Source organism: Coturnix japonica, chromosome 2 (genome assembly GCF_001577835.2).
Source record: "Coturnix japonica isolate 7356 chromosome 2, Coturnix japonica 2.1, whole genome shotgun sequence".
In the NCBI taxonomy this organism is placed as follows: domain Eukaryota; kingdom Metazoa; phylum Chordata; class Aves; order Galliformes; family Phasianidae; genus Coturnix; species Coturnix japonica.
Window position 1 is genome coordinate 72,795,664 of NC_029517.1, and position 22,110 is coordinate 72,817,773.

General features: G+C 40.7%; 1 protein-coding gene across 5 annotated transcripts in view; it reads right to left on the reverse strand.

The window, feature by feature from the left end:
- TPPP (tubulin polymerization promoting protein) overlaps nt 1–15,732 on the reverse strand; it is a 50,222-nt gene extending 34,490 nt beyond the window's left edge. Inside the window, exons 1-2 of one of the 5 annotated variants that reach the window (XM_015854850.2) lie at nt 15,608–15,727; nt 916–1,230 (exon numbers count right to left, since the gene is read on the reverse strand). In XM_015854850.2, the coding sequence (XP_015710336.1) occupies nt 916–1,226 (311 nt within the window). In that variant the 5' untranslated portion in view covers nt 1,227–1,230; nt 15,608–15,727. Of the gene's footprint in view, nt 1–915; nt 1,231–3,175; nt 3,200–14,614; nt 15,230–15,607 lie in introns of those variants that run through there. The other 4 variants (XM_015854852.2, XM_032442534.1, XM_032442533.1 and 1 more) reach the window with 4 other exon arrangements.
- Between the last annotated feature and the right edge of the window lie 6,378 nt (nt 15,733–22,110).

A 22,110-nucleotide genomic window follows, 5' to 3' on the forward strand; every position in this document is an offset into this window, starting at 1 on the left:
TGTAAAGAAGTGAGAGGGGAAAGATAGCACCTCTCTTCTGAAATGTTCACTCAACAGCAATCTGAGTTAAATGCTGAACAGGCACACTGCACAGAAGCACACAAAAAACCCTGAGCTAAGCAGAGGCTGCTGATCAATGGCAGTGTGATGCACGCATGTTCCTCTTCAGCCCTAAATGCCTGCCACATCACAACTGACTCCTGCCCAATGGAACTGGATTCATTTCTACCCTAGCAGGTACCACAACATATACTACTTTTAATCAACTAATTATCATTAGTTGCCCTATCATTAACTTGCCTGGACACCAATATGAGAAAGTAGTATCAAGATTTTATTGTTTCCCGTAATGAAAGAGAATTAAACTCGACAAAAGCTAAAGAAATTCTAAAAATAAATGTCAGCATCATACATCAAAGTCAAGAAAATAAAATGACCAGTTTGGTGTGACCAGTACCCTATGCTTTAAATACAAGCAGCTGTTTTGCTGGACATCAAGACTATGTGCGGAAAAAGGCCTTGATATAATACACCTTCATTCTTTGAGGCTGATTTTGGTCAAGATGTAAGACTACATCCTGACTTCATTCAGACACTGTTCAGGAAACATTCATTCTACAGCATTTACTGCAATTAAAAAAACCAAACAAACAAACAAACAAAAAAACCTCATTAGGACATAATCAAGACAGATACAGGTTATTCCATCTCTCTGCACCGCATTACTCTTCAACACCTGCTATGCTGAAGTCAGGTTAATGTAACAGGCAGCAACATCTTCACTAAGGAACATTTAAAGAGACTGACTGTGACAAAAGCATAAGTGACTCACAAGGTCCTTGAGGAATCAAAGATAAATGGTTATCCACAAAACATATTGGAGAGACAAAGAAACAATAGCAGAAAGGAACTTACTTGATTTTACTGAAGACAATGTCAACATCTGTGATTGTCACATTCTTCCCATCTATCACCTGACAGTCCTTACACAGCTTAGACCAGTTCTTCCCATGCATTTCTTTTCCTGTGGCTCTTGTATCACCATGGATAGCAAATTTTCTAAAGGTCTCTTCCAGAGCACTTATTTCCCCTGCCATAGCTCCCTCATGGGAGCTATTTGAATCACAGGATAATCGTTTTGCAGCTCGGTCCTTAGTCGGATCTGAAGGAGACCTTGGAGGAGTCTTATTTCCAGGTTTGATCGACTTTGCTTTATTGTCAGCCATTGTGCTACAAGGAAGAGGAAGATAAACTTTGTTACCTTAATTTGCAATAGAGTTTACTTTCTGTTAAACTATAGGCTACTGTCTGATGTCATAAAGTAAGAGAAGGTGGTCCACGAAGATCGTAAGAACTCACTGCCCTTCATCAAACAACTGAAGCAGGAAAACGACCTTCCAAAACAGGACACAAACCTAGTTTCACCATCTTTACAGCAGACAACAAGAGAATACTTACTGTTTGCTTCTTTTTTTTAATGACAAGATGAATTTTAGTGACAACATGAATCCATCACAGTTGTTCTACAGACTTGAGTAAGAGCATCTTCTACATTACAGGCATTACTTACTATCCATGTTTTTGTTTTTTTTAAACGAAAAATAAACAGTCCTTTGTACTCTTGTCCTTGGCTTTTTTTTTTCCCTTTTTAATTGAAAATGCAGCAAAAATATTCATGATTTAAAGAGATGACAACTGAGGAAGCCTCAGAAATGCTTGGATAAAACCCTCCAGCTATTTCTCAAGTTCTTGGCCCAGAGAACTGTAGCTATAAAATTCCTTTAGAATTAACATGCCCAGAATGCAGAAGCACTGAGATGTGCCTTCTGTCCATCCACTCTTTGCTTGGGCAAAGTTAAGAGGCCCTGAGAAGCCTATGGACAAAGTGCACCCTGTGCCTGTCCCAACAACTACATCTGCTCACACACAGATCTGAGGTGCTGCTACAAATCTGAATCCATAAAGAAGTGCTTCAGGTATCAGAACTTTGACAAATACCAACATATGAGCTAAAAAGCCCACCATACTTATCCTGCCCATCCTTCTGAAATCACAGCAATACAAGATAAGAGGGTAACATATGCAAAGATTGGTATGGATTTCTAGTTAACATTTACTTGTTGCACCAGATGGGAAATTCTGGCTTATATACTGTATTTTGATTACAAATTCATCAATAATGGAAACAATTTTTAACTTCTGCCCCTTCCAGTATTGCTTAGCCTCTCTTACTTGAACAACCAAGGCTCATCCTTTTCTGCACTCTGCAGAACCAACCATAAATACTTGTTATGCAGCAGTTATTAAGTATGAGGCCAACCAGGCTCCTGGAGGAGAAATCTTCACATTCATAATCTCTAGCTGTAACTGGAAATGGTCAGAACAAACAATAGTCCATTATGAACTCTAGATCATCACACTTCAAGTTAGTCTTATACCTTACACACAAGAAAACTAAAGGTCTATAACAATAACTCCAATACTCAACCCATATCCTTTAGACCCAATTCTATTTTTCCAGAATCCAATATTGAAATAATTTCCTTGAACAGTCTGTTTTAATTCCCAGCTGTATGGGAAACTGTTGATCACAGCCTGCACCTTTGACTAACCACCTGAGGCAAGCAATGAGTCATCTGCAGGAGCACAGGTGAAAGTAATTCTGCTGTGCTATCGGAAGGAGTGGAGCTTGGCTCCACCTCTCCCAGATCTTGTTTAAGAACTGACCGCCACTAAGGCAGGATCTCTTTCTCTGGAGATTGTTCCTTTGTGGAGTTTACTGCGAACCTTCAGCATCAGTGAGCATTTTCCATTTATCATAGATTATCTTTCTATCACAATAATCTTTTGTACAAAACATGTTTAACCTCTGTTTACCTATTGACTGAATAACTGTATAACTGCATAACAGCGAACTCGCATTATGGTCTCTCCAATCTGACAGTGGTACGTACTTATTGGACCAGAGAAATTCCAGGGAGTTCTACTATTATCCCGACACCATAAACAACAAATATAAACCCATACTTGAGGAATTATGATCAATTTATATTGACAAGAAAACTGTTGTGAAAATAGGAGCAACAACAGTCTGATAAGCATTCTGAATTTCTGGAGATCAAACTTTTAAAGCATAATTAGAAACATCCTTTTAATCAAAACTATACAAAAATACCTTTATCCCTTAAATTTGGACAAATGTAGAGTGGCCAAAGCTGTACTTCATGTTCTGAACAGGTGTATCTATGAAATAATAAAAAGAAGTTCACTAGCCAAAAGTTAAAAATTAGAAGCTCCTTAAAAAGTTAAGCATTTAACCAATTCCCATTTCTACTTCCTCTGCGCCCTACCTGCCCTCTAATGAATAGTAATTTTGCTTAAACTTTTCTGAAAGTCTCCCAACAGTGAAACAACTATTAATTTACTTACAGTAAAAGGTAAGATAGTACAACTATTATAGATATATATATATTCAGCAAAACTACATCTAAATCAGCTACTAATGTGCCCTCACAGCCTGAAAAGCCAACTGTAACCTGGTCTGCATCTAGAAAAGCACAGCTATGAGGTCAAGGCCCCTCTACAAATTATTAGTTTATAAACTTCATGCACGAAAAATGGTTAAAGGAAGTTAATGAAGGTATTAGGCTTTAAAGTAGTTCATTTCTAGAATTAGTTCCTTCAAACATCAATAACTGAACTTCATACTGGTGTATTTTGAGGAGTTCTGGGAAACAGGGAGAGTGGAAGAACAGGACATATCCCATAGAAAAGGCTTTCATTTTAAATGAAGATGTCTGATATGCACAGCAGTCTCATTTCAAAGAAATCTACGCTAGCTAAAGTAGAAAGTCAAGGCAGATCAAAACTGGTGATTTACTTTTTTCCTGGGGCTAGAAAAGATTAATGGATAGCCCTTTTCTTGTTGAACCACAGTTACAGGTTGCTTCATAAATTCTGTAGTGTAACAGCAGTTACCTCATTTTTGTAAACTCCAATCTACCCTCAACTAAAAATCATGTTTCTTAACAATACAAACATTTGAAAGAGAAAACATTGATTTACATATTACATTATAAGGCAAAGAATTGCAAAACACTGAATATGCAATCAGATTTTTAATCCGGTCAGATCCTTTAACAGTATTTGGTTATCAATGAGAGGAGCAGATTGTGCAGCTGTGAAGAAATGTTCTCTCAAAGACAGCTACTAAAAAGCCCGTTCATCAAAAAATCCAAAGCAAAATGTAGTTTTGATTCTTCCTTACCCCTTCTCCCTACATATACCCTGAAAGTGATTAGAAGGTGCTTGCTAGCTCCCACTAGAAATGAAGACTAACAGTAACCTGAGGAGGAAGCACAGCAGAGCTATAAGTAGAAGTGACAAAGAAACTGGCTACTCTAAAAATACCAATTCTAAACTCCGGTTAAACAAAATTGAGTCAATTTTTTAAAATTATAAACTATATAATAACAATTACAGTTAAACAAGAACTCCTTTTATCACTGTTTAAAAAGTCTAGTATGCAGTTAAATAATACCACATTGCCAGAGACAGTAAAGGTAGGCAAAGAGGGATTAGCCACCTAACCCATCCTCTCCAAATATTTATGGCTCCAATCTAGTCAGCCATAGAAGATATTAAGGAGAAGTTATAAGCAGATGCTAAGAGTTCAGAAGGGTTTGTGGGGGAAAAAAAAAAACAACAACAACAATTTCCAAGAATTGGGATTCCAGAAACACAGAACAACTGGAGTAACTATAGGAACATCGAGAGGGCATGTAGGGATGCAATGAGGAAGCTAAGGCCCAATGTCATGAGAGATCAAGGACAACAAGAAAGGCGAGCCTATAATTACAGGAGGGACATCACAGTTTCACTATGTGAATAGTGGAAGGAAAACTATAGAAAATGTGGGCCTTCTGCTTAATGAGGCTAGTGCTCTGATTATGGAGGACACTAAGAAGCTGGACTTACTGAATGCCTTCTCTGCTTCAGTCTTCACTGCTAAGACTGACACTCATGAATCCAGACCCTGAAGAGAGCCTGGAGAAAGGGGGACTTCCCCTTGGTCAAGGACAATCTGGTAACAGATTGTCTAGGCAAATCTAAGGCGCAGAAATCCACAGGCACTCATGGAATGCACCCATGAGTACAACAGAGCTGGCAGAAGTAAGTGCCAAGCCACTCTGAAAGGTCATGAAAAATGGGAGAAGTGCCTTAGGACTGGAGTAAAGCCCATGTCATTCCAATCTTCAAATACAGCAAGAAAGAAGAGCCAGGAAACTACAGGAGAATCACCTTGCACTCCTCTTTTCCATGAGAAGGTGATGGAACAGCTTATTCTGGCTGGCATCTCAAAGCAAGTGGAAGGAAAAAAAAAAATTTATAAAAAAAATCCCAACTCCTACAATTCTGTAATTCCCCAAATGACAAGTAGTTAAGATGACAAAAGCCCTATGAACTAAAGAAAACTTTCAGTTCAGCCAGCCAAGAAAAACAGGATTCTGCTATGACCTTAAAAAGGTCACAGCCGTTCTAGTATGTTTGATCATGTCAAACATTCTAGCGAACACTCAAGGAAACAGCAGCCCCAAATTTACTGGTTTATTGTGAACTATAAAATAAAAACAGGGGAATAAAAGAGAGACATGCTAGATAGATTCTTTGCAATTCACTTAGCAAAGTCAGCAAGTTGAAGTACAGAGAAAAAAAAAACAAAAAACTTAAAAATACTTAAAGAGATAGTAAGCAGGAGGGGGACCGACTTTTTATATGGGTAGATAGTGGTTAAGACAAAAGTAAGAAGAAAGGATAAGATATCCTTGCAAAATAAGATCTGAGAAGAACTGGTTAAACAAACTTATCTTGCAGGTATATGGCAGGAGATGCTAGCTTAGCACCTGGATGTAAATCTTGTATGCTTGACAGAACAATGAGTGATAGACTTTGCAGGACACAAAGACAGTTCTAGCTGGGCAAAACAACAAACTGCATCCTGATTACAATGTATAAATAAAGAAAACTAAGGAGGGTACCTTCTGGGGGGAATGAGCATACAGTCCTTGTTCTGCCAAGGGTCTCTAAAGTACCTTCCTGGCCTCTTTAGTGCCAGGTGATACCTCTCCACACCTACATTCTAACCTGTGGGTCCTGCCAAGCTACCAGATTTACTAAAGGTATTTCTTAGACGATCTTAAAATGGAAAGGTTTTAGAAAGGCTTTTAGAAAACACTGCGAAGAATTCTGCCCACAGGCACACAACAGCTTTACACTGTTTTCACTTCCATCCTCCTGTTAATGCTTCCTGCACGTGGTGTTGGTAAGCATGCAATTGCTTAAGGCATACTTTTTATCAGAATCTGTTACTGTACCTGTGGTGGTACTTACGCAGTGCACCACAAAAAGGTGCCACACAATGTTTGTGAAGATCTTCTATTCAGTTCAAGGGAAAAAAAAAAAAAACACAAAAAAAACAGCAGTTTTAAGAAGATTTAAAGGGTTGCAATTTTTATGTGAATAAATTGGATTTGTAAATGTTATCAAACACTGTAAACCACCCAAATTTTACAACTGCATCTGTATTTGACCTATTTTCCCCATTAACTATAAGTCATTTTTCAATAAAGGGAATTGTCATTTATTTATTTTTTATCTGTAACTATTTATGCCAAACAAAAACAGCAGTGAAAGTACAGCAGATGGAATCTTTTTCCCACATTTTTGTATAAACATTCAAGCTGAAGGAAGAGATAAACCCACAGAGTAATAAAACCACCTACTAATAAGGTGCAGTGTCTTATACAGCATTAAGGCTTAAACTTCCTTCACATCAATCAGTAGAAATCAGATTTCACTCTTTATCTGAGTTCTGCTTTGGGCATTTTTCTCCAGACATGACAATGGACCACCTATTTTCCCCAGTGCGTAACACAGACTGGAAACAAGCAGCGAACACTAAAGACAAGCATAGCTAAAAACTCTATTTTACTTACCTTCACTTATATAAAATTAAATCCTCTTACAGGTTTTGAGTAACCACATGGCCAAAACGTGAGTTCTCTTTAACAGTAAGTATGTATTTAGTGCTATGGACACTACTCCCTATATCATGAAGCTGCATTAAGAATTTCAGCTGGAAACACACTCTTACCTTAGCAAAACAATATGCCATACTACTGCAGATTAACATGGTAGGCAGCTAAGCACCACCCAGCTGCTTACTCACTACTTCCCTCCCCACCAACTGGGTAAAAGGAGAGAACTGGAAACAAAATTGAACAGAATTGAACTGAGACAAAAATCTATTTACTAAGTCAAAAAGTAAATACACGTACACAAGGGCTGATCCAAAAGTTATGTTAGCCTGTGGCATCAGAAGTGCATGTTGGTACTATGGTATTGAAGGCTGAGGTTTATTGAAGGTATTGAGGTTGAACCTTCAAGCCAACATTCAATTAAATTTTGTTGTTCTGGTACATACGTTTTATCTACATACACAAAACAATTAATCTCTATTAGTACAGTTTTACATTTTAAAATGGACTTCAAAAATCACTCAGATAACTTCAGCAGTGATATCTGAATGTGCGCAGGCATTAAAGTACTACTCTTTTCATACTTATGAAGCAATAAGTATCAGTATTTTTAAATACAAAGAAACAAATTATATTTCATATGTGTATATAACCACAATGCAATTACCATCCTTTAACCAACTGTCCACCAACCAACACCCCACTACAAACCCTTTTTTGCACCAAACACCCAGCTAATCCCAAGCAGCAGTGAGCCTGCAGCCAATTCAGAGATTGTGAATGGGAGACAGATGTGTAGAGCCATAATCTGCCAATCCCTACAAGAAAGAAAGCAGGGGACACTCTACCGGTAGCAGTGGATCCCCTAGGCTATCACCATCAGGTAGAAAGAAGGGACCTAAGAGACAAGGTAGAGTGGAAACAGGTCCCTCTTAGGGGTGGATGAAGCTCTGGAACATGAAGGACAGGCAAATGAGTATGCTGATGAAGGTCCATCCAAGGGTTGTGTAGGGTGCCTCAGTACTCCCATGCCTCAGTACTGCCTCTGCCAAGAACAAAACATGGGTAATTGCCATTAGCACCTCCCTTCTGAGGGGAAAGGGGGTCTGATATGCTGACCAGTCCCTATCCACAGGAAAGTCTGCTGCCACTCTGGGGCACAGGCCATTACCAGAAAACTCTCTAGTCTGGTATGGCCCTGCAACTAGTACCAACTTCTGGCAGTTCAGACTGGCAGACACAAACTCAAGGAGAAGCCTGAGGGCTATCAAGAGGAATTTGAGTGCACTGTGTTGGTTTTCTTGAAGGAGCAGGAGCTCAGGTAATCTTTTCTTTGATCCCTTCAGTAGCATAGAAAAATACTAAGAGGAACAGGAAAGCCTACCTGATCAACACATGGCTAAAAGGTTGGTTTCACTGAAGGAATTCTTGTTTTTGATCATGGCGTGGTTTATTTGGAACCAGACTTGCTGGCAACAGATGGAAAAAGCATTTTAGCCCAGGAGTTAGCAGGCCTTGTTGACAGGACTTAAAATAGGTTTGAATGGAGAAGGGGATAAAACCAGGCTCACTGGAGATCAGCCTAAGGAAAGAGTGCCTAGGTTAGGGGTAAGAGCAATAGTCCAGCTGATGCACATCTACAGTGACACACAGTATGGGCAAGAAACAGGAAAATCTAGAAGCTATCATGCAGCAGGAAAATTATGACTTAGTTACCATCACTGGAACATGGTGCAATCACTCTCATGACCAGAGTGCTACAACAAAAGGCTACCATCTCTTTTGGAAGGATAGACAAGGAAGGAGGACAGCAGGGTAGCTCTCCACATTAGGGAGTGTTTTGATGTGGTGGAGCTCAGTGCTGGAAATCATAATGTTGAGTCCTCATGGGTAAGGATTGAGGGGGAAGGCCAATAAGACTGACATCCTTGTGAGAGTCTGTCATAGACCACCCAACAAGAATGAAAAACCAGATGAAACATTCTACAAGCAGCTGGCAGAAGTTATGTAATCACCAGCTCTTGTTCTCATGGGGATGTTAACTTAACAGATACTTGCTGGAAATACAATACAACAGAGAGAAAGCAGTCTAGAAGGTTCCTGCAGAATGTGGAAGATAAATTCCTGAAACAGCTGCTGAGAGACACTGCCGGGGAAGCATCCTGTTAGACTTGCTGTTTACAAAAAGTCTTGTGGGAGACACAGTGGTTGGAAGCTGTCTTGGGTACAGCACCCAAAAAATGTTGAGAGTTCTCAAATCCTGATGAAGTCAGAAGAGCAGTCAGAAAACTGCTACCTTGGACTTCTTAGAGGGCAGACTTTGAACTGTTTGGGACATCAGCTGAGAGAACTCCTTGGAAGTCAGTCTTGAAGGGAAAAGGTGTACAGAAAGGCTGAATATTGCTCAAGAAAGAAGTCTTTAAGGCACAGGAACAGGCTGACCCTCTGTGCCATAAGATGTGCCGGCAGGGAAGAAGACCAGCCTGGCTGAACAGGAAGCTTTCACTGAGGCTCTTAAGAAAAAACAAAAAGCAAACAACAACAAAAACAGTTTATCATCTTCCAGAGTATGGTCAGGCAACTCCAGAAGAATAGAATGATGTTGCTTGGATACACAGAGAGGAAATTAGAAAGGAGAAAGCCCAGCAAGGGCTTTATCTGGCCACCACTGTTAGAGATAATTTAAAAAAATGTTTTCTTAAACACATTAACAGCAAGAGGAGGGCCGAGGAGAATTTCCTGCCTTTATTGGATGCAGTGGATAATATTGCCACCAAGGGTAAGACTGAGATTCTCAATGCCCTCTTTGCTTCTGCCTTTAGTAGTCAGACCAGTCATCGACAGGGTATTCAGCCCTCTAAGCTGGAAGACATGGATGGGGAGCAGACTAAACCCTCCCATAACTCAGGATGAAACAGTTAGCAAACTGCTGCTTACCCAGACTGCCACAAGTCCATGGGGCTAGACAGAATCTGCTTGAGAGTACCAAGAAAGCCATTAACAGTGATTGCACATTTTCCATCTTTTATCAATCCTGTTCAACTGGGGAGGTCTCAGATGACTGGAGAATTGTCAGCCTGACACTGATCTAAAAGAAAAGCTGAAGGAGGATCTGAGTAACTGCAGGCCTATCAGCCGAAATTTGGTATCCAGGAAGGTCAAGGAGCAGATAATTTTCAATGTAATCACACAGCCTGTGTGGGACAACCATGAAATTACACCTTGCCAGCATGAGTTTGTGAAAGGCAGATCCTGCTTGACCAACACAATCTCCTTCTATGATCAGGATACCTGCCTGGTGGATGAATGAAGGACTATGGATGTAGTCTACCCAGACTTCAGGAAAGCCTTTCATTCTGTTTCCCACAGTATTTACCTGGAGATTCTGTCAGCCCAAGGCCTGGACAGGTGAGTCTACACCTGGAATGCTGTGTTCAGTTTTGGGCCCCTCACTACAAGGTAGACACTGAGGTCCTGGAGCATATGCAAAGAAGGACAATGAATGAGGAGCAGCTGAGGAAACAGAGTTTAGTCTGGAGATAAAGAATGCTCAGGGTATACCCTGCTTACCACTCACTACAACCTGAAAGAAATCTGCAGGCAGGTGGGAGTCATCCCCCTTTTCCCAGAGAACTAGTGATAATACCAGGGAAGATTTAGGTTGCATACTAGGAGAAATTTCTTCTTAGAAAGACTGGTGAGGTGCTGGAACAGGCTGCCCAGGGCAGAGTCACAGTCCCTGAAGGTTTTCAAAAAAAGAGTATATGTGGCACTTCAGAACATGGTTTACTAGGCATGGCAAGTCTGGGTCGATGGTTTTACAAGAAGGTCTTAAATAACTTTTTCCAACCTTAATTCATCTATGATTCTATGAATTCCCTACTGCTATATAGCCTTCCACATGATGTCACGTGGTATGGAAGAACTTTGTGCCATATTCAGCTGTCAGTTATCCTGGTTCTGCCCTGCTACAAGCCCACCAGTGCACCATAAAGGCAGTGGTTCTTCCCCACCAAGTAGTCTGGACCGACTCCAGGCAGGCACCCATCACTCACCAGCAACCAATGTACTATTAACACTGTCTCTCAGCTGAAACCAATACACAGACTCTGATGTTAAATACTCTATTTAAGAAAAACCTCAGAAAACACAGAAAAGCACAGAAATTATTTTGTCTACTGACAAGTAGTTGTTAATATTCCTTTTCTAAAGCCATCACTATATGCTTAAGTAATTACTTCTGAAATATCATCAAATACTGACAAAATTAAGTTTAGGTTCTTAGTATATTACATTCCTCTGTTCCAAAGAATAGCTACATAAAACAACACTTTATATATACATAAATAAAGCATCTATATGCATATACACAAACTAATTATCAGCAATGGTTCTAATAAAACCTTTTTTAAAGCATATTTCACTTGACAACACTTCCACACCATTTTTTTTGTCTCCCTAGATTACTCATAAGTAGCTCAACAAAACAGCACATCCCACCACCGTTTCTTTCACATAATGTTTCAACTATGAAGAAATCAGCATCAATACAGGCATCCTTCAGATATTTACGCACAGGCAAGCTACCACATTTCCACACTTCTCTCCCGTCCCCCATCCCCCACTATATTCCATACAAAAATCCCACTCAAGTATTCATCCTTAGTTCTGCTGAAATGCCACTTGTTATCAAACAAAGAAATAATTAGAGCACAAACATTCATCAGTTCCACACACATGCAACGATACAAGAAGTATCTAGAATAATTTTCACAGAATAAAGTAAATAAAACATTTTTCAAAAGGGAGAAAAAGATAATCACATTCAAACAACATAATTTCTTACAGTATATCAAGAAAATACTTGGGAATCACAAGTCCAAAAAGACTAGAAAACGACAGCTATTTCTGCACTAGTTAGCTGTATAACTTATAAAGAACATGTTGAACCTATTCTCACTGTAAGATTAGTTAAGCACAAGTTCTCCGACTTTCATTAGCTAGCTGTGAAATTATACTATGTATGTAGTTCTTTATACACTATCCATCAACTCTTCCCACCACTATCATCCAAACAAGAATACCAATTTCAGCTTCAACAGAGCCTTTTCAAAGTATTTATGCAAAAACCCGAAGTCATAATGATCTGTTCCATGAAGGAGATTAGAGACATGCAGTTGGAAGACTGCTTCAGACAATATTAAGATGGGGAGCTTCATATAAATAAATAGGTGAAAAATGTCAAGAAAGCATAGTTGATGGTATTGACAAGGATAAATTTTAAGCAAGGAAAAAAAAAAAACCAGAACTAACAGAAACTTACAGGGCTTGAAAGAACTCAGACTTAAAAGTACAAAACATTACCTATGATCAGGGAATAGAAGATGGTGCAAGAGCCACAAAATATCAGAACAAGATATCGTACAAGAGATATTTAATGAATTCTATAAATGTAACTTGTCAGGTGAAAGAAATCAGCTAAATAAAGTGTCCAACTAGTTTTGTAGAGAAACTGCATTATTAACAAAAAAATCACTGTATTACAATAATTTATATCCCTGATCACAGCTCCCAGGAACAATGGCAATAAAAATTATAAGCAAAAAAATTTCCTTTCAACTAACTGGCAGGGATATCTAAAAGCATTTAGATCCAGGTACAGTACATAACTTACTATCCTCGGGGTACAAACTTTTACTTAATTGCATGGACAACTTCCCGCACTGAGAAGCAGTGGAATATAAGAACATAGAGTCCTAGACACTTAAATGTGTATATAGCAAAACTGATCTAAGTTACTGTTTAAAGCTTCTAATATACGCTTATGTCAGCATGGCAAAGAAAGAGTAGGGGCAAAAACTATACACTTCCATTTACTTTTAGTTATGCAAAGCACAGTTTGTTTTCAGAAAGTAAAACCACCCTGCATGTCATTTGCTGAAAAGAGTTCATTTAATTTATGCAAGGGCATAAATATACAAGTAGAAACAGCAATAAAGTAACTACACCATGAGAAAGACCATTCTTGCAGCAAGTTTCTCCTCTATATAGGCTTATGAGCACAATCACATTATCACACTGAAGACTTACATAATCAAAATATATAATACATGAAAAATACCTTATAGCTTATTTTGTTTCTTAGCTTAACTTCAAGAGAAACTTACCAAATTTAAACATTATACGGCTTATTCTCTAAAGCACTCCTAGATGCAATAAGCATATCTCATCATCTCTACATGTACTAAGAATACGTTTATTTTAACATCAATCAACATTGCTGCCTGCCTGCCTGCCTCCCTCCTTCCTTCTTAAGAGAGCCATCTTTTTTTCCAGTTAATCTCGCAGTATAAAAGTAAAAACAACCTCCAATATACATTTGCTGACAGAAAGTAAACAGAATGAACACATCTGTGATTAAAATAAGATTCAAAAACAAACAAACAAACAACACAGCCAATACACAGCATTAATGAGGCAACTACTTACTGGATGTGCATTTCCATTTATTTACAGGGGAAAATGTGTACACTGCAGGAGATTGTCACATGAGTTTTATCTGAAATTTGATCCTTGCATGGCATGCTGCCCAAGCATTGCACTGCACTATGATTTAATAACAGGCATACACTTCAACAGTTATAAATAATGATGTGCTTGCAGGTATATGAGACTGTGATCCAAAGAGGTACGAAAGCATTCAATAAAGTATTTTATTTTGGTTTTGGGAATAGTGAGGTTGTGAAAAGGAAGGATCTGTAAATAACAATTTGAAAAGGAAGCAGCTTGTCACTAAATGACAAAAAAAATTAGCCATTGTCACCTTAAGAATATATATATATATATATATATATATATATATACACACACACACGTGGTATACATCTGATAAACAGTCATGTTAATTTAAGCCTGAGGCTGTGAGAGTGTCTCTTTCCATTTTTTCTCCATGTTTTTACAACTCTAGGTGGAAAAAAAAAAATATATATATATATAATATAAACATACATATATATATAAATAAACAAGTCACCAGTCCTCTATGCTCCACTATCATGCTAACACTTGTCAGCCTTCTCAGTACTATAAAAAGACACTAATTACACTAGTCGACGAAATTGTTTGAAGGCTCAATAAAAGTCAGTGAAAATAAGCCAATTTGCTGCTCTGTACAATGCAAACTTGTCTGTGTTCCATTTTGGGCCAGGGGTTGATTCTTCCCTCTTGCAGTTATGCAAACCTCTGTCAGTATGAATTTCACCACTACTCACACCTGCCTATGTCAATAGGTAAATTGCTTGTCAGCAGCATCTACTGCCAGATTCAAAGCTGTCAGCCTCTAAGATGCACACTTTTCATAGAAGTGTTCAGCACCTTCCAGCAGACTGACAGTTTTTCTGATGAATAATTTAACAATGGCACTAATCAGGACTGAAGATACACTTGCAACCACTGCTGATTTACTGCTTGTTGTTTTTTTCACCGAGGTTGAAGAGAACTGATTAATTCACATCATTTTGTTATTGTGCCGTATTTTTTTACCCTGGCAGTTTTTCTGCCTACACCCATCTTTATACCTGCAGGTTGTTAAGCTGCAGCCCGTAGTCTCCTAGACCAGATGCTATTTTCCATGGAGGACACCACAAAGAGGTAGTTCTCAGCAAAGCCCCTTGGGTATTTTGAAAAAAATAAACAAAAATGAAACCAAGTCCTTTACCAATCTCCACAAAAGCAGGCGATCACTCGCTCTACGCAAGAAGGCAAAAAAAGGCAACTGCAGGGGATGAGGTTTTTACTGTTGTCTTCAACAGCATATTGGCTCCAAAGCACGGATGAACAGCAATTTACTTGGTCTCCTGAAGGCGCAAGGAGATAGATGCCTGCACCCAGACCCGAGCTAACCAGCTACCCACAGTAAGCCGACAGCACTGCCCTTCCACAGAGCTGTTTAGCGCAGCGTCCTCGGAAGCCGGAGAGCCATCCCATCCTCCGCCGGACGGGCTGCTGCTGCACTTCTCCACTCCCGTGCGGCAGCAGGAGCTCCCTGAAGACGCGGCTGCTCGAAGGGCCCCATCCTAACATGATGGCAACGGGAATAAACGCAACTTCACACACAGCCCCTCTTCTTGCCCCTCCGCGGGGTGGGGCGGGGGATCGTGGGGAAAAGGATATGGCAGGGGGAAGAGAGGTAAGGGAACGATGGTAACGCGCTATGCCTGCAAAAAGAAGCAGCCACTGTCTTGTCACAGCCCCCCGAGACCGTTACATAACGGCAGCAAGGAGCACAGCGCTGCGCAACCCTTTCCAGTGCGGACAGAACTCCGGTCCCAGCGAGGCACAGCAGGCAGAAACAACGACGCCAACGCGCCCGCTCCCTTCCCTTAGGGCTACATTAACCGAATGCAAATTAATTAGCCAGCGCGCCGAAAAGGGGCGAGAGGTGGGGAAAAAAAAGCAAAAAAAAACATACCAGTGAAGCATGACCGTTCAAAAAAAAAGAAAACGAACATAAAAGACGGACTTAGGAAGCTGACCCTGCCTCAGTCGCTCCGCAAGAAGCGCCCACTTACCACCGGCTCACCGAGGGAGCGACAGCTCCTGCCAGCTCAACCTGACTCTCGCCTATAGACTCTGACGCTACCAGCAGCCAACCCCGAGCTGGCGCAGCGGCTCAGTCAGGCTCTACCCTCTCGGCAGCGGCATTGGCGAGCGCCCGGTACCGCCTACTCGCCCTCCTCTGCCGCTCGTCCCCATAGGCCGGACGGGCTGTCCAGCTGGCGGCCGCTCCCGCCTCCCACGAAGCGTGAGGTAATGAATTAACGTAGGGGCAGCTGCTGCCTTAAATGGATGGTTATACGCTGTGCCGTCTCCCTTCTTTCTGCTCGTTACCCGGTGCTCGGCAGTAGGTGGGCAGGGAGAGGTGGAGATGAAGCCGAGCGGCCGGTAGGGGATGGCTTCCTTACCGTTCCTCTTGTTAAGAGCTGGGAGAGACACGGAACAGTTGGGTGGGTATACCCACACGCAAATCTGCATCGGGAGGCCTGGGAATTGAGGCCGGGTTCAGCACCTTCTGCCTTTTCTCTCGTCCCAAGGAAGATGCAGAGAGCAGGGCACAGTGCCAGTCTAGAAACCTGAGCCTTGCAGGCTTTGTCGGGCTCCGATGGCTAACCAATTAATTGCACCTTAAACACTGCTTGTTAACAAACAACTAAAAATATATAGCTTTAAAACAACTGGGTTGGGCTGGGCTGTGCAATGCGTTAGGTGTTTCTCAAAACCTCATGAGGACACTGGAAGCTTACTCTCTGTGAAACTTGAGCTGACCCAAGTCACTCCCTGCAACTGAGAAACAGATCAACTCCTAAAAAAAACCATGCAGAATCAGAATTAACCAGATTTGATTGTGATAGAATTCAGGCAAATCACGCAAATTTATGTGTGTTTCACCATCATCAGTCAACATGGATTCACCAAAGGGAAATCATGCTTGAACAATCTGGCAGCCTTCTATGATGTCCTGACCAGCTGGGTGGATTAGGAGAGAGTAGCAGTATTACCTGATTTGACGTCAGCAAGGCTATTGATACTGTCTCCTATAGCATCCTCACAGGTAACCTTAGGAAGCATAGGATATATGAGTGGAGAGTAAGTGGACTGGGAATTGGCAAAACTTGAAGGGTCTTGATCAGTGGTGCAGAATCTAATTGGAGGACTGTAGCCTAGCAGTGTTTGCCAAGGATTGGTACTGGGTCAAGTCTTGTTCAGCATCTTCACCAATGGCCTGTGTGAAGGCATGTATACAGTCCACCACAATACTCAAGATGTTGCCTCACCGGTGCTGAGTACAGAGAGATGATTGCCTCTCTGCTCCTGCTGGCCACACTATTTCTAATGCAGGGCAGGATGGCATTGGTCCTCTTGGCCATGTGGGCATGCTGCTGTGTTCAGCCAAGTATTAACCAACACCCCCAGGTCCCTTTCCTCTTCACAGTCATCCAGCCACTCATCTCCAAGACTATAGCACTGGATAGGGTTATTGTGGCCAAAGTGCAGGACCCACCACTTGGCCTTGTTGAACCTCATCCCATTCACCTCATCCCAGCAATCCAGCCTATCCAGATCCCTCTGAAGGGCTTCTCTACCCTCAGGCAGATCAACACCATCTCCCAGCTTGGTGTCATCTGCAAACTTACTGATGGTACTCTCAATTCCCTCATCTAGGTCATCAGTAAAGATATTAAACAAGATAGGCCTCCGTACTGACCCCCTGGGGACACCACTTATAACAGGTTGCCAGTTGGACTTAACTCCATTAACCACTACCCTCTGGGCACGGACCTCTAGCCAGTTCTCTACCCAAAGAAGAGTGTACCTGTCCAGGCCACGGTCAGCCAGTTTCCCAAGAAGAACAGTGACAGAGACCATGTCAAAGGCTTTGCTGAAGTCCAGGCAGATTACATCAACAGCCTTTTCCTCATGTACCATCGTGCCCCAGTGGCGCAAGTGGTAGGAATGCCGCCTTGCAACACCAGGGCCCGGGGTTCGAATCCCCCCTGTGGCGCAAGTGGTAGAAGTGCCGCTCTGCTACAGAGAGGCTCGAATCCCGGGAGTTGGACTCGATGATCTCTAAGGTCCCTTCCAACCCGCACGAGACTATTACTATTACTACCAGTCTGGTCACCCAGTCATAGAAGGAGATGGGGTTGGTCAAGAATGACCTGCCTTCCATGAATCCATGATGGCTGGGCCTGGCCCCCTGGATGCCACACACGTTCCATGTGACTTCACCCAAGATTATTTGCTCCATAACTTTCCCTGGTACCGAGGTCAGGCTGACAGGCCTGTAGTTCCCCAGATCCTCCTTATGGCCCTTCTCACATCTTCTGACAAGTCATCCTGTTTCCCTCTAGCTTATCAGAAAAGTAATGCCTTCTATTTTGTTATGTTGTCTTACAATGTCAAAGATTATTGTGGGTGGTATGACCAGTATTGTGAGTGCTGTAAAAAGTATGTTAACAGCAGTAGGAGCAATAGGAGAACTGAAGATAAAATCACTCCGTTACCTGATGAGGATGGTCACCTCACACACAGAGATGCAGATGATGCAGAGAAGCTTCATGCCCTTTTTCCATCTGCCTTCAGTATTGATTATGGACTTTGAGACCACTGGAGTGCTGAGCTGCAGGACTTTTAGTGTGGAAATAATGAACTCCCAGTCAGCTCCAAACCTGTGCAGGATTTTTTCCAGCTGGATGCATATAAGTGTATGGGGCCTAATGGGATTCATCCCAGGGTTCTCAAAGATCTGGCTTATGTCATCACAAGACCTCTATAAATTATTTTTCAGTGGATTGGGAATCAGGAAAGGTCCCAGTCAACTGGAGGATGGCAAACATAGCCCCAGTTTTTAAGAAGAGCAAGAAAAAGAGATGCTGATAATTACAGGCCTGTCAGTCTCACCACAGTGCCTGATAAAGTTACTGAGATTATTCTGGGACTTACTGAAAAACACCTGAAAGACAATGCAGTGATTGGTCACAACCAATCCAACGAAGTTCATGAGGGGAAAGTCCTGTTTAACAAACTCAATCTCTTTTTGTGACAAGAGTTTCCCATCTATTTGACCAAAGGAAGCCGGCTGATATTTTTATTTCAACAAAGCTTTCAGTATTATTACTCACAGTGTCCATGTGGACAAAATGTCTAGCATACAGCCAGACAAAAATATAACACAATGGGTAAACAGTTGGCCTGTGAGTCAGGCTCAGAATGTTATAGTAAATGGTGTTACATCAGACTGGCAGCCAGTCTGTAGCGGAGTTCCTTTTTATGGCCAGTTCTCTTTAATGTTTCAATCAATTACTTGGATGCAGGACTTGAACTGGTACACTAAATAAATCTGCGGATAACTCCAAGCTGGGAGGAGCCAGTGACTTCCTCAGTGGCAGAAAGGCTTTGCAGTGAGATCTTGACAAATTTGAGGGCTGGACTGTTATTAACCACATAAAGTTTAACATAAGCAAGTGCCAGATTCTGCACTTGGGGCTGGACAGCCCTGGATATAATAATTTACAGATCAGGAGAGAAGAGGCTAGAAAGCAGCCCTGCAGAAAGGGATCTCAGGGTTCTGGTTGACAGCAGGTTGAATATAAGACAGTCCAAAGGGCAAATCAAACTACCTTCATAAAATATGATAACTTTCAGAACATTCTATTTCTGTGTTAAGATTAATACCTCCTATACTTCAAAGCAGGAGACTGGACATTCTTTTGTTGCCTGCGTTTTCTTTCTTAAACTCAAGAAAGCAGCCATCAGTTATATTTGTTTATTGTATTTTAATTCAAAAAATAAAATAATGTGAATGCCACATTCATGTATTCTGCAGCAGTATCTACATTTACTTTACATGAGAAAATTACACTGTTATAGGAAATACCCTCGAGTTCCCAGAAATCTTATCTCATTCCTGCCCAAGGAATGACTTTTCTCAGTCCTGAAAATCATCTTTTCAGTTTTACACTAATAAATCAATATTGCTTTGCCATAGAAGATGGCATTCCTGAGTGTAGTCTAGCTCTCAGGTGAGACTGATTCTATGATTCTATGATTCTTGATTGGTTTATTCTCATCCGGAAGTCTGTTCCTTCACAAGAAAGAAAGACCATGACCTTGAGATCTCACTATGTTATCCTAAGATCAGCTGCATTTCCCTAGAGGTTAGTACAGCTGTGTTTGTAGGCAGTAGCTGTGGCTGGAGGATACCATGAATTTTCTTATCACAGACTACTGTGATAGTTCAGCTGTGACATGATCTGATGATTCATCTGTGTGACCTAGCATTTTAAGTTCTCTTTTCCTCTTCTAAATAACTATTTGAAAACATTATTGATCAAATATTTTCTCACACACACTCTAATGTTCCAAAGCCACTCCAGCAGGAGCATGTTTCTTTAAGACCTAGGAGTGGAGCAGAGCCAGGGCATGGGCTATACGCTGACTCCTACAGGGCTCTTGCAGTGCAAAGTTCCTGAACACTCCTTTATACAAGCTTCAGTTGAAGAATGAACTCTGTTGCCTTTGAGCTGATGCCTACAGATTAGGGAAAATTTGGTCCTACAGTTTTCCCTTCCCAGAGCTATACAGTAAGAAAAGTACAGATTTCATGCTGAATTCCAGAATATTACTCAATTTAATTAACACTAGAAGTACACAGACCTATTCAAAATAAAATAGTACATTTCTCCACTTTATTCTGTCCATCAGCCAATGCACACATCTAATTTCCACAGCTGACAGATTCTTTTTAAATTGCCATACTTCTTGCTTGCCATTTCTATACTGTTTAATGTAATATTAACTATTCAGATTTTGTTGTTGTTGTTGTTGTTATATGTTTTTTTCCATTTTTCTCAGAAGAGAAGAGCTACTTACCCCAGTTTCTGTTTTCCGGTCAGAAGGAAAGATAAAACTGTTTGCAAGTCACTAGATATCCCTTCTTCTTTTCTGCTTATCTGCAGTGTGTGCTCCCTACTGTCTCAACTTCAGCAAGAAGGCCATTGGCTTTAAGCTCTCTCTCATTTATTTGGTTTATTGTCTTCAGTCCCAATTGAATTGTATTTCTGCTATTACAATTAGTAAATTAACTTTCCTCCTCAGATTGTTTTTGTTTTCAAACTACTATTATTCCTCTCCCTTTTTGTTCCTTCCCAGCCCTCTTCCCTCCCCTCCTGTTTTTGGGCCAGTGGGCCTGTGGGCCTGCTGTCCCCCTGTCATGGATGCAGAGATATCAAGAAGTAACTCCATGGCCTTTTTTAAAAGCCACTTCTTGGAATATTTACAGGAACTCACAGTCAGTCGAGTCTACTTGAGAATTCTTTCATCTGCTGAAAATCAGTTTTCCAAGTTACATGAACAAAATATTGTTATCTGCATGTGCGTACAACATACATTTTGACAGTATGACCTCCTATGTTACACAGAGTTCACTCCTTTGCAACTGTGTGTTCAGTCTTAGTCATTTCAGTCCTTTGAGGAGTGACATGGAGTTCAAAATGAAAGACAAAAAGCTTACCAAGATTGCTTAGGTAATAGAAGAAGCCCTTTGGGTACCCACAGTGATTTGCTGCTAAAATCTGAGAAGGTGGGACTTTTTAATACAGTTAGCTTAAATTACTTTGTGTTAGCAGAAATGAGAGTATATGAAGCCTTTTTCAAAACTACTGGTTTGTGCATCTCAGTTGTCACTCACTGCCCCAGTACTAAATACTCCAGTTTGCTTTGTGTAAAAATAAGACTGCTTTTAAGTCTGATATTTTATAAAAGACTACTCTTAACAACTATTCATTGATTAGGAATTGAAATGAGTAAAAATGTAGACTTGTGATATAATGAGGTGATTGTAATTCAAGCAGTTACCATGTCATCTTCATTCTTGGCTTATACTTTCCTTCTTTATTTGCTTTATGACAAAGCAAACTTTGTTAGACTTCAATCCATCATCATGAATATACACTGGTACTGCGTGTGACCTATTGTAATTTCTAGAATGAAAGTGTGATGTTCTTGCCCCACTGACATTAGGTTTTTAACCATTAACTTAAAAGGAGTCAGCATTCAGTTTGCCATTTCCTTGCTTCCTCATGTGTATTTACTAAAAAGAGTTAGAGACAAACCGGTTTTAGAAAAACATTCCAGTTCTGTCCTGTAATGCTTAGTGAGTATGTGTTTAGACATGACAAGAAGCAAAAAGCCATGTACAATAAAGCTTCTCACATTCTGTGCTTTTACTTGATTTGGTCTAATGTCACATTTTGCCATCTGTGTTCATTCTTTATAAGTATTTTAAAAGCTGAACCCTACTCTTCAGTTAAGCTTCCTCATATATTGCAAACAAAAACCAGACAATTAGAAAATACAGTGCAAACAATGACAACTAGAATAAAAATCATGGCAAGTAAAATCTCAGAGTAGCAATCTGTAAACAGAATCTGGGATGCTCTTGGTTGGTTGAAGAATTCCAGCAAAAGAATGATGCACCTTTAATGAAGGCAGTGGCAGACTGAATGGCACTTGT